The sequence below is a fragment of the Pleurodeles waltl genome, chromosome 12 (genome assembly GCF_031143425.1).
Source record: "Pleurodeles waltl isolate 20211129_DDA chromosome 12, aPleWal1.hap1.20221129, whole genome shotgun sequence".
Classification (NCBI taxonomy): Eukaryota; Metazoa; Chordata; class Amphibia; order Caudata; family Salamandridae; genus Pleurodeles; species Pleurodeles waltl.
In genome coordinates this window covers 178,423,488-178,436,203 of record NC_090451.1, presented here as the reverse complement: position 1 = coordinate 178,436,203, position 12,716 = coordinate 178,423,488, and the positions used below count along the sequence as shown (strand labels likewise).

At 47.2% G+C, this 12,716-nt stretch overlaps 1 protein-coding gene across 1 annotated transcript; it reads right to left on the bottom strand.

Moving 5' to 3' along the window:
• Positions 1 to 480: 480 nt before the first annotated feature.
• On the bottom strand, positions 481 to 3,036 carry FOXL1 (forkhead box L1). Its single transcript, XM_069216841.1, has one exon. The coding sequence runs from the start codon at positions 2,952 to 2,954 to the stop codon at positions 1,185 to 1,187; it is 1,770 nt and encodes a 589-aa protein (XP_069072942.1). The 5' UTR covers positions 2,955 to 3,036; the 3' UTR covers positions 481 to 1,184.
• Positions 3,037 to 12,716: the final 9,680 nt, after the last annotated feature.

Below are 12,716 nucleotides of genomic sequence, written 5' to 3'. Positions count from 1 at the left end.
TGCCTGAGTAGGAACCCACCTTGTCCTGTTTTTTTCGGTTTTTCGTCGTCGCCCTTCTCAAGTTATGATTTTTGCAGCTCTCATGCGCTAAATGTTTCTGCCGCACTACTCTGCAGCGCTGCAATACTTCTGTGAGCTATTACAACACTACATCAAGAGGAGCACTATTACTTCATATTTAGAAACATCATCGTGAACAGTCGCTTACAGGGTGGTCTGAAGCGAGGTGGCATTTTACAAGCAACAAATATATACCTTGGAAACGTATCATGCAAACTGTATTATTTACAATGAAAAAGGCAGCCGAACTCCTGTAATTTCTGCCGCGGGCTCCGGTTATGTTAACTGTTTTCCTCATAAACATGGAGTAAATCATACACACAGGGAGGTTTACGGCAGAGTAAAGCGGGCCAGCTGGACACACCTGCTGAACCGGGACATACATGCAAGCTGGAAGGAGCCCGGGACTAAGATGCAGGAAACTTTATTAATCCCAAAATAAATGGATTATTGCACATGCACAAGAGGCCATCTTTTTTCTGTAATAAGATATGATCAACTGACATAAATGTACATCAAACTTTATAACGGTGTAAGTAAAGAAGCCAAACGTGAAGAAAACCGTATTCTGCTATACAATTACGCACAAATATATACAACTGCCGGCCGGCAATGAAAGTGAAAATATTACTCGGAAAATCATAAAATGTAAGCATTCCCTTTGATTATATATATATATATATATATATATATATATATATATATATACATATATATATATTTCTCTTCAGTGACACAATTGTGAAAATTTCCACTCTGCAGTTAACGAAGTTACCGAAGGGCGCATTGTAAAATAAATCTGCTCACAAGTGTTAATTTTTTTCTTTTCTTACCAATTACAAAAGCTGTAGTGACAGAAACATATCACAAGATACTATTATATGAATGAAAAACATTGGTTTAAAAATATCAATTCATTAGAATGTTTGTATTTGTCGTCATTTACTGGATGACGTATGGGGGGGGGGGGGGGTGGATTGCAATTTGTTCCTGAGACTTTTGTTAATAAAAAAATGTTTTAAGGGAAAGATATTTGTCCCGTCTTTGTGCTGGCAGGTGAAGGGCGCGGAAACCCCACAAAGGGGCCCAAAGTCTGCGACTTCCTACTAACCTCCCACCTGTACTCACTGAAACTGAAAGACGGGCTCAGAGAAGGGCAGTGGGAAGTAAGAAATAAAGGGCAGTCCGAGCTGATAGAGCCTGCCACGCGCGGGGGCATCCAACACCACGGAGGGCCGCAGACTGGCACTGCCCAGGGCAGATTTGCTGATGTACCCGCCGGGGACTTGTTGCATTGTCAGCTTTGACTCCTGGGGTTCGGAGCTGAGGTTCGCCCGGTCCCCGCCTTTATCCGGGCTGCGGGCGCTGCTTCTCGACAGAATACTGTCTATGCTGAAGTTTTTGGACTTCCCCGATGATTTGGGGGGCACCGGGCACAGCACTTTCTGGACAGAATCTTCCGGCCTGGCCCCAGGAGGAGTGTGGAGCGCAGGGTTGGCCTCCTGTGGTGCCGGTGACATTGGAGCAGGTACGATGTTACACTCGCTGTCACTCATCGTGGCCACGCCCCCGAACTTCACGGAGCCGCCAGTGGTCCCCACTCTCACAGAGGGCCAGTATTGCTCACAAAGAAAACATGTGGCAAGTCCACCAGTGGCCTCTGCACAGCTCCGCGTATCAGAGGTCACGTGTGAGTCATCGAGGTCAGGGGGAGGGCGGGATGATGAAAAAGAAGTCGATGACGATGAAGGCGAGGAGGTTGGGGATGGCGAAGTCTTACAGTGTTTCTCAGATGGTTTTAAGGCACCCTCTTCATCCGACGATGGTGAGTCGCCTGAAGAGTGGCTGCCACAGTTTGGCTCAGAAGGCATCGCCTCGGCGGCAGTGTAGCAGAGAATGTTGGGGTTCACCTTTTCAGCGTGACTGCAGGAGCTAGTTTTGAGGGGCAGGTCCTCGGATGTAGAAGACCAGTGGGTCTGTGGGGTCTCCGCTCCCTGAGAACGGGGTGCACCGCCAACCACACAACATCCACATAGGCAGACCTTTTGAGGCTTCTCCTCGGAAATAGCGGAGCAATGATTTTTGGGGGCCACTTGTCCCGACGCAGCAGAGTAGTAGGTGTGTGGAGCCATCACCCCCGAAGTAGCAGAGGAGTCGAAATTGGGTTTCATGTCGCAGGGAACAGCAAGGCAGTGGTTTTGGGGAGCTATCTCCCCAGGACCAACAGGGAAGGGGCTTTGGGGGGGCACTTCCTCGTGCGCATGATAGCGGGGTTGACTCTCCTCTTCCTCTAGGGTAGCGGATATGTGAGGGTCTGTGTCCCCCCTGGGCCCCGTTATGTCTGTGAGTCCGCGTGGCCTCTTTGGTCGGCTGTCAGTCCCTTCCTGTCCAGCTGTCTGTCCACTCTGCGCCCCTGACTGACGCACCCGGGTATCCCTGCCGTCCGGGGCCTCTGGCGTGGCCCTGGCCTTCCTCTTCCTCCGCCGGAAGTTGCCGTTCTCGAACATGTCGGTACAGCGAGGGTCCAGAGTCCAGTAGCTACCCTTGCCCGGCCGGCCTTTCTCCCGGGGCACCTTGACGAAGCACTCGTTGAGGGAGAGGTTGTGGCGGATGGAGTTCTGCCAGCCCTGCTTGTTGTCGTGGTAGAAGGGGAAGCGTTCCATGATGAACTGGTAAATGCCGTTCAGCGTGACCCTCTGACCCGGCGAGTCCTTGATGGCCATGGCGATGAGGGCGATGTAGCTATAGGGAGGCTTCTGGGCAGGCTCCGGCCTGGGCACCAGGCCGGCGGGGACGAAGCCCAGAGTGGGCAGCCCGGTCCTGTTTGCTCCGTACAGGTACACCAGGGGTGGAGCCCCCAGCGGGGGCAGGCGGCTGCTGTAAATGTGGCTCATCCTTCAGTCTTTAAAGTTCCAAACCTCAATCTTGTCCCCCTTGGAACTGAGCAGGCAGATGGCCCAGGATGTGCCCAGGAGCGCAGCGAGGACTTCTCTGCACGGCTTCCAACCACGGCAACTGCGCCTTCTTCCCGCGGTGTCCCGTCTTCATAGCCCAGAAAAGTTAAATAATTGTTGTAAGTTTGCTATTTTATGTTGACTTAGCACTGGAAAATAAATTGTCTATGATAAACACTCGCTGTATTCTCAGCCCACCCACATTAATTAAAATTTCATTGCAAAAAAAGAGCCCTTTTTCCCCTCCACGTGTCCGTCTGGTACCAGCCAATGGCTCTCCGGTCTGTTCCCTCATTTGTTTATAGAATTAGTCTGTTGATAAGTTTGCCCACCCAAGTCGAATCAAGCTGTGTTTATTTGGAAAAATTTCCGGGCACCCAATACATAAACTAGCGGATCTGATGTTTGAAATCTCACGTCCACCCCTGACGCTGCGAGCACACACAGTTCAGCAGCGACAGCCTGTAAACTGCTGGAGACCAAACACAGCACGTTAGCAGGCAGGGGGGAAAGGGCTGACGTGAGCTTCGCTACCTTAATCAATATGGGATCCTGCACTAGGGCCGAGAGGACGACTACAGTGTGTCATGGGCCCTAATGCAACGAGGGAAATGCCCCCCTGGCTGCTGTTCGAATTGTTAAATACGGCAATAATCAGTGTTCATTGGGCTCCTGAGGCCTTTGGGCCACGGTGCCACTGCTCCTGTTGCACCAAAGGAAGCTGCGCATCTGTTCAGAGGTCAGACTGGGCCTATGTGCGAACACAGACCGAGGATCTGCGGTGTGAAATATTAAAATTCCTTAGGTAAGATGTTCTTCATCAAATTATGGAGAACCTTGAATGCAAAAGTATGAGCCCGACAGTTTCTCAGGAGGGGAACTCTGCTGTTGAAACGTTAGGCAATAGATTCCGTTTTAACTCAACAATCATAACATCCCATTTCATTGTAGGCAGCGCTTTTCAACTGGCTGATTCCTGAAGGGTCAGTCTTGTACAATATTACTCCTAATTTTATTATGGTTGTAAGTCGTACTTGGAAAGGGTTGCCATTACATCAGTGTTGTATTTACTAAGTAGTTGAAGTCTCCTACATTGACAATCACCAAGAAATAGATTAATCGATTTGGGTCCAGTGGGCCCCATAATAAAATAATGAAAGTAGGAGGTACGACTGGGGAAACGGTGTATGTAGAGGAGGAAGAGCTGGCCTGTGGGAATTTATAAAATAGTGATGCTTTCTTACCAGGGTGCACAGTAAGGAAAATCACACATGTGTGGCTTACCAAGGAATGCAAGGAGTTCCTCCTTAGGCAGATATTTGTGAGCTTCACGCAACAAGAAGTATGAAGACTGGAGAGAGTTACTGACTTCAGAGAAAGATATTTGTAAGTTCTACAGAGAGAAGTACAGAGAGCCCTGAGAGTCACAGAGTTCCCATGGTGATATTTGTGGGGTGTACCCAGCTGAGAATTACAAGGGGAAGAGAGAGTTACTCAGATCCCACGAAATATGTTTATGTGGTCCACACAGGTGGGGAGTTAAGGAGTGCAGAGAGTTATTTATGAGGTCACCTAAGTGAGGAGTATAAGACACACGGATAATAGCTAAGGGCCTGATTTAGATTACTCCGTTACTACGGTGACGGATATCCCATCCACCGAAATATAAATTCCATTATTTCCTATGGGATTTATATTTCAGCGGACAGGATATCCGTCACCCCTGTGACAGAGTAATCTGTGCCCCAAAATCTAAATCAGCCCCTCAGTTCCTAGAGTGCCTATTAGTGAAGTTCACCTGATGCAGAGACAAACTACCAGGAGGCATTGCTTACTGGTTAGCTTGATGGCCATGAGTGAGCAAGAGTCTAAACTTATTGATATCAAGCTCATTCGTGGAATAAAAGGCTTGTGGCGGTCATAGAGTGTCGGAGCAGCTTGGAGAAAGGCTTTGTGCATTTGAAGAACACACTATGCGACAGTGCCCACAAACAAAACTATATTACCCTAAAGCCATTAAACTTTCAAGTTGTTTGTATATGAATGCAGACATATTAAATTGATGGGCATAATTTTGTCATGTTCCTTGCTAGGCAATCGTTACAATTTTGCTGCAGCGAGGACCCTGCTATTTGGATTGATGGATTGGTTGGCAAACCTTTTGGCAATATAGATAAGTATTATTAAAATCAAGTCTTGTTTGGGAAAAATAACTGCATTATTTGAACAGTTACCCTAGTGTAGACTCTATAGAGAATTGTTCAGATAAACTTTGAGTTTATTCTCATGGAGAAATGGCTCATAGCAGGAGCAATCAAATATTGATGAATATAAATTATTTTTTGGTTTCACAAAAGGCAACCTGGGATCTAAGCCTATCAGATTGATAGGACACGTTTTGAGACATAAGACAGTGATCTTGTCAATATGGAAGAAGGGTCAGTCAACATCTATATAGGTACCAATTTCTTGTAATTCTTCAGCGTCAGAAGTACCAGCTTCATACCAGAATACAGAGAGCTGTTTGTATATGCTATTCAGAGTTAAGGTTAGATGCAGTACCTTAAAGATAGGATAGTTTGCTATCTCACCTTGCCTTTGGATATCCATGTTGACCCGTCAGTGCCCAGCAAAATAAGTGACAAGTCAGACTGGTGACAGTGTGTCTGTTCTCTCTCTCATCCCATTCCCCTTCCAGTGGCCCACAATTTACTGTTGTGTGTTAGTGGTGGATGCGGTGAGGGGCGACACAGTGCATCACTTCTGTTGGATTCAGATTACAAGGTTAGTGCTTTCGGATCCAAGCACATTACGAGTTATTCAGTTCCTAAGGAGATATTTCTGAGCATATTTGTGGGATGCAGAGAATTACTCGGTTCACATGGAAGATGTTTGTGAGGTCCATCCAGATGCAAAGTTAAGGACCATAGAGAGTTACCGACTTCCAAAGGAAATAATGTGAAATCAAATCTGATGCCATTAAATAAGAAATGTTGCAATACATTCAATTCCCCAAGAATCTTGGTGAGAGAAGCCAGATTGTGTTTTAGCTTTGAATCACATCTGTAATGAACACTTTAGAGGGAAGAATACAAGTATGCTGAGCATTGTTAGGTATTTAAAGAATGGTAGAAAGTAACTCAAAAAGGTTCTCAGTAATGGTTATGATGAGACAGAAATGTACCCTGCCTGAGCCTAGTGGTCATTCTTATTTGCCTTGTGTTAGACTGAAGGCACGTCACTGAATATCACTGCAGGATGTTGATTTTTGTCTCATAGAGCACCACAATCATGCAAGTTCTCTGAAGGCTTCCATTTTAGCAGGATTGAGACCCAGAGCATAGCTATGATGCCAGGAGATGTATCCAAATGACATCCGTCATGGAGAGAGAGAATATTATAATCTCATCAAGCTAAGGGAGACCCGCAGTGGTGAAAAGAGTAACTTACCTTCTCCATGGTGCCTGAAAATATTGCTCACTGACACTATTATTCTCGATCTTAACAAATGCTACAATTAACACTTATGTAATAAACAGAAACACTTGAGAGAGAGGTAAGAAGACCATTGATCTGCTTTGCAACTAATAATAAGAAAAGGAAACATTTAAAATATTATTTCTTGTTCTATATAATATGTTCTTTGGGATCATACAATCAGGGAACCTAGGCCCTCATTATGACATTGGGGTAAATTCCGAATACTGCCGCAGTGACTGCTGCCAGTATACCGCTGTGGAGGGGAACATCCGTCCTCCAGATAGTGACACATACACCGACAGAAAACAGCCACAACCACAAATCCGCCAAACTCACTGAGCGTGATAAACTGTCGGAACTACCACCCATACTGTTACGCCACCAATACTACGCCCTCCAAATAAGGACCCACGAATCACCACAGCGGGCATTCAAAGGCGGTAAACCATTTGCGGGGAACACCGCCACGGTGGATATGGACACCCAAATACAAAACAAGACAACATTTGCCAGAAAAAAAAATAAAACACACCTGACACAAATACACACACCCCACACACCCACCAACAGCACTATAAAACACACATCGACAATCCCCTACTAACACAACAAGATGGCTACACTTTTCGACGCTAATACACTAGAGAACTGCATACACATATCAGAACTACCTATTCATCCCACACGCAGCACATACCACACACCCACCACATCACACATCACCCTCTGCACAACCTACACACACCACACTACACCCATGTCCCCACAAAGGCACCCCCGTTTCACCAATGAGGAGTTCCGGATCATGGTTGGGGAAATAGTCAGGGTAGAGCCTCAGCTGTTTTGGGCACAGGTCCAGCAGGTATCCATTTCCAGGAATATGGAGCTATCGCAGAGGATCGTGGACAGGGTGATTGCCCTAGGACTACATCCATGCACAAGGGACGACATAAGGAAGAGGTGGAACGACCTACAGGAGAAGATGCATTCCACTGCAGTAAGGCACCTGCTCAATATCCAGAGGACTGACAGTGGACCCCACCTCCTCCACAGCTGACAGCATGGGAGGAGCAAGTCTTGGCAAACCTGCATCCCGAGGGACTCACTGGAGTAGATGGAGGACTGGGCACTGGTGAGTCAACATTTACTACCTATCAACCCCCCATACCTGCATGCCACCACGACCCCTCACCCTGACACCCATCACCCCACTCCATCCCACACAGTGCACCAAAACAATTAACAAACTAAAATGCCACGCCATGCATGCCATACCCACTGCATGCACATCCCTTCCAGCCCTGCATGTATACACACCACCAATGCATGCACAGCATGGAGAACTAACAATCCCACAATCCATTATCATACACAAACAAAGGTGGCAGGGCAACAGCAATAGTAGAGGGGAAGCTAGTGATGCGGAATAAGTCACAGACATGTAGCACAATACACCACTTACATCCCCACAGATGCACCAGCCAATCTCAGTGGCGAGGACGTGCCACGGCTACCCAGTCCCCCACCAGAAGATGCCCCCAGTGATGACAGCAACTCTGGTGTTCTGGATCTGGATGAACTCCCTGGCCCATCAGGGACCACTGGTCAGTCGGCTACCCCAGCCCAAACCGAGTCCACTACAGAGCCTCCCCCCTCAGAATCCAACACTACAGTAGCCACCGAACATCCCCAGACCTCTGTCCCCGGGACACATCAATCAGTAGTGTGCCCACCTGTACAGGGACCCCAGGCCACTCCTCACAGGCAAGACATGAGGGTCCTGCGATCAGAGGTAGTGGGCACACCGTTCAGGAGACACAATCACAGGGGGCAAGGAACGGTCAGAGGACAGCTGTGCGCCAGGGGGAGGACAGGCCCAGGAATCCGACTACACAGGAGGCACTCACTAATGTCCTGGGGGCTTACTAACAATCCCAGGACAAGATAAGTCAGGTGATAAACATCATGCAGGAGAACTAGTGGCTGCAGGGGGGACACCATCAGGAGATCAAGCAAGAATTGCAGGCCCTGAACACCACCATGGTTTCCATTGAAGTGGTGCTGGGTGACATGGTGAGACGTGGGGCATCTGAACAGCAAAGGGGAAACACTCAGGCAGTGGTAGCGTAGCATCGGGATAATGAACACGTTTATTCTTCGTGTGAGTTCACACAAGCACCAAATCAGCCTCCAACTCCATCCCCTTCTTGAACCACCCTCGTCTCCCTGTACATTCCAAGCCCAGCTTCAGGATCACATCACCAAGAACGCAAACCCAGAACACCTATGATATTCCTTAGATACCACACCACCTCCCCCATACCACCCTTTTTGCCTTAACAAAAGTTTATAACTAAATGTTAAAACTTCCTTTCAACATCAGACATCTATAATCCTTCAACCTTTGTGAGAAACTGGGGCTGATTGCAGAGGCCCCATAACTTTTTGCCCCCATTTTCCACTTTATGCTGGTGTTTTCCTGACTCTGATGGTGCCCTGGGTACTGATAACCAGTCCCAGGGCCTGTGCTCTGTGTAAAATGGATATGCAAATTATGCTAATTATAATTGGCTAAGTTAACCTACCTATAAGTCCCTAGTATATGGTAGGGCATGTAGGTTTAGGGACCACAGCATAGGTGGTGCACACCTAGGTGCATTGCTGAGGTGCCCAGTGTCATTTTAAAAGCAAGCCTGCCTTGCTGGCTGCTTTTAAATTAAAGTTATATGCAAATTCGACTTTGGAATTAAAGGTACTTCCAAAGTCTTAAACTACCTTATTTTTACATATAAGTCACCCCTAAGGTGTGCCCTATGTGCCCCTAGGGCTGGGTGCCATGTAACTATAAGCAGGGACTTTATAAAAATAGATTTATAAGCCCTGGTGAGGTAAAAACAGCCAAATTCGTTTTTCCCTCATTGAAGTAAATGGCCTTCATAGGCTAGAATGGGCAGACTTTATTTTAAATTTTAAAGTCTCCTTAAATGTTACATGCCAAGAATTTGGTATCAAATTGATTGTTATAATAAATCCCACAACTTCCAGTTGTTGGATTTAATATAACCAGTTCAGGTAAAAAGTTTAGACTTTACCTAAAAAGTTGCCAATTTCAGCTCTGCATTGTTTTTGCTGCTGTGCTCTGATTGGCCAGCCTGCAGCAGCTTCTGCCAGGCTACCTTGATGAGGTGTGAAGTGGCCTGACTTCACACAAAGGAATGTTCTTGGGGGAGAGAATCTCCCCTCAGCAGATGGTGAGGCAGGAAGGGGGAGGGCTGCCAAACTGGTCTTCAAAGGCAGAGAAGGACATCTGGAGCACCCAGCAACACCCCCACATCCTGCAAACCCAGACAGCTAGGTGCCCCCTTGATTAGATTAGGAGAGGGCAGGAGAGGGGTGTGTTTATGATTTTTAGCCACACCAGCGGGTGGGCTCAGCCAGATCTCTCCTCCAAAAATCAGATTCATCCATTTTGGATTTTTAGAGACTGTTGCCTTCTGGGATGGATTTTTGCCACACTTCCCAGGAAGTGGTCATCACAGGGGGACGACCCTGTCCCTGATTGGAGAACCAGGGCCCCCCTGCTTTTCACCCAGGAGCAAGGATAAAACTGGCAGACCTGCACCCACGCCTCAGATCCCCTCTAGAATTCAACAAGAAAAGAACTAAAGAAGAAGAAGGACTGCCCTGCTGGACCCCTGGCCTGCATCTGGACCCTGCACTCAGAAGGACTGCACCAGCTGCACACTTGGGCTTCACCACAAGAAGGACTTTGCCTGGCTTCAACTGGTTCAAGGAGGGACTCCCTGTTTGCTACAGGTGAAAAATTGCTATCCAGAGTCCCCTGCACCAACTCCTGAAAAAGTGACCAGCTGACCACTGTCCAGTGGCCAAAAAGGAGTTTGCGCCAGGTGCATTCTGGGAGTTGAAGTCCGCACTTCCCAAGGACCATCACAGAACTTCTGGACCCTTGGGGTGAGCTGTGGACCCCAAAAGAACCTTAAAAGAACATCTGGGTGAAGCCCCAGAAGTTTGGAAAAGATTGGAGAATTTTTGAAAAAAAGCTCCATAAAGTGACCGACCCGACGCGGAAATTCTAGCCGGCTTGCCTCAACCGCGACCCGGCCTGACTTTGTGGTTCGTCCCGGTAAAGAAAAACATCCAAAAAAGAGACTAAGTCCGAACGTAAAAAGTTGACCGGGACCTTCCAGCCATCGTATCCGAGAAGGGCTCCACGGACGTCGGATCAAGATCCAGGTTTACCCCGGTCGAAGGATTTTCGTCTCGAAAAAACGACTAAGTCCGAAGGTAAAAATCACCACTGAGGAAACCGACTTCGCGTATCCGGACAAGGGCTCCAGGAGGTCGGATCCAACTGGCAGGTTCGTCCCGGGGAAGAAAAACATCAAAAAAGAGACTAAGTCAGAAGGTAACTTTTTAACCGAGGCCTCCCGCGACTTGTAGCCGAGCAGGGCTCCATCGCGGTCGGCCTGAAAGTTTGACTTTGCCCCGGTCCTGGTGCAACCAGATGACCCGATTGGCGCTTTTTGTTTCTAAGCGCTAGAAAATAATAATACTTTAAAAATTCATATCTCCGGTTCCCCTGAACCGATTTTAATCGTTTTTATGTCATTTTAATGATAAAAATATAAGCTATTTTTATAAATTGGTTTTGGATTTTTAAACTGTTTCCTGTGTTTTATTTAATTACTGTTTTGTGATATTTGAATGCTTTACACTTTGTCTCCTAAGTTAAGCCTTGACGCTCGATGCCAAGCTACCAAGGGTAGAGCTGGGATTAATTTACTGAGACCTAACTGTACCTATGTGGAGGTTAGTGGCTTGTTGCTAGGTGTAGGTACCTACCTGCCCTACCAATAACCCATTTTCCAACATAATTGGAAGCAGCGACGGGATCCTGTACTTGTGTTCAATATCACGTTACAGTTTTAGGTAAAACAAATTAAAAATCCTTTAAATTGTCCTAGTGGAAAAATTGTTTTTAATTTTTTTTTTTTTTTTTTTTTTAATTAATTTGGATTAATTTCAATTATTGAATTTTTGTAATTTTTCTAAATTCTTGTTTCCAATTTTTGCAAAAAGTTTTTGTTGACACAAAACTAGGGAACCATGGAGCTTGATCTGGCTAGCCTACCCACACTGACAGTAGTCCAGCTTAGGGGGTTGTGTATTGAAAGAGGGTTGCCTGCAACCACTGATCTCAGGAAGCAAATCCTGATCACATCCCTGACAGCATGGGCTGAGGCCCAAGAGGTAGAGTCAGAAGAAGCTCCAGAGGAGGGAGAAAGAAGGGAGAATGCAAGCTCTAACCACTCAGGGGAGGGAAGGCATCTGACCCTAAGTGAGGATGAGGAAGAACGGTCCTCAGTAAATACAGTCACTAGGGGCAGATCCAAAGCTAGTGGTGGGAAGGGGGTCCTTTCAGGAGGAGAGAACCCATCCATCAGAGAAAGAGAGCTGGAGGCCCAGCTAGCATACATAGCTTTGGAAGCAGAGAAGCTGGCCCTAGAAAAGAAAAAGTGGGCATACAAAGAGAAAAGAGATGGAAGCAGCGATAAAGAAGCTGAGGTGTCCATGGGTGGGGGAGTTTGCCCCAGATTACCCAAGGGGGTAGTTCCTGCTTATATAGAGGGGGATGACATAGATAAGTGGCTGGGGGCCTTTGAGAGGGCACTCCAAATGAGAAGGGTTAGGCCTCAATACTGGGGTTCCCTTTTGTGGGAGTTGGTCCCCAACTCAGGGAGGGATAGGCTTCTGACCTTAAGGGGGGAGGAGGCAGATTCATACCCTAGTATGAAGAGGTGCTTAGCCAAGAAGTTTGGTCTGACCCCAGAGCAATATAGAATGAAGTTCAGGGACACCCAGAAGGTCAGTACCCAGTCTTGGGTTGACTTTGTGGACATTTCACTAAAGGCACTAGAGGGCTGGATTATTGGTAACAAAGTAGATACTTATGAGGGGTTATACAATCTGATCATGAGAGAGCACATCTTGACCAATTGTACCCAAGAAAGATTACACCAGCATCTAGTGGACTCTAAGCAGACCAACCCTAGAGAGCTAGGGGAGGCAGCTGATGAGTGGTTGAGAACCAGGGTGGTTGTCAAGTCCCAGGGGGGAGACTCCAAGAAGGGGGGGACAGGTCCCCAAAAACCTAAGGAGGGAGGTGGTAAGCCCACCACAGAGACTCCCTCTGTACCCCAG

Coding starts and splice junctions, on each gene's coding strand:
- FOXL1 (XM_069216841.1), bottom strand. CDS start 2,954: ATGAGCCACATTTACAGCAGCCGCCTGCCCCCGCTGGGGGCTCCACCC.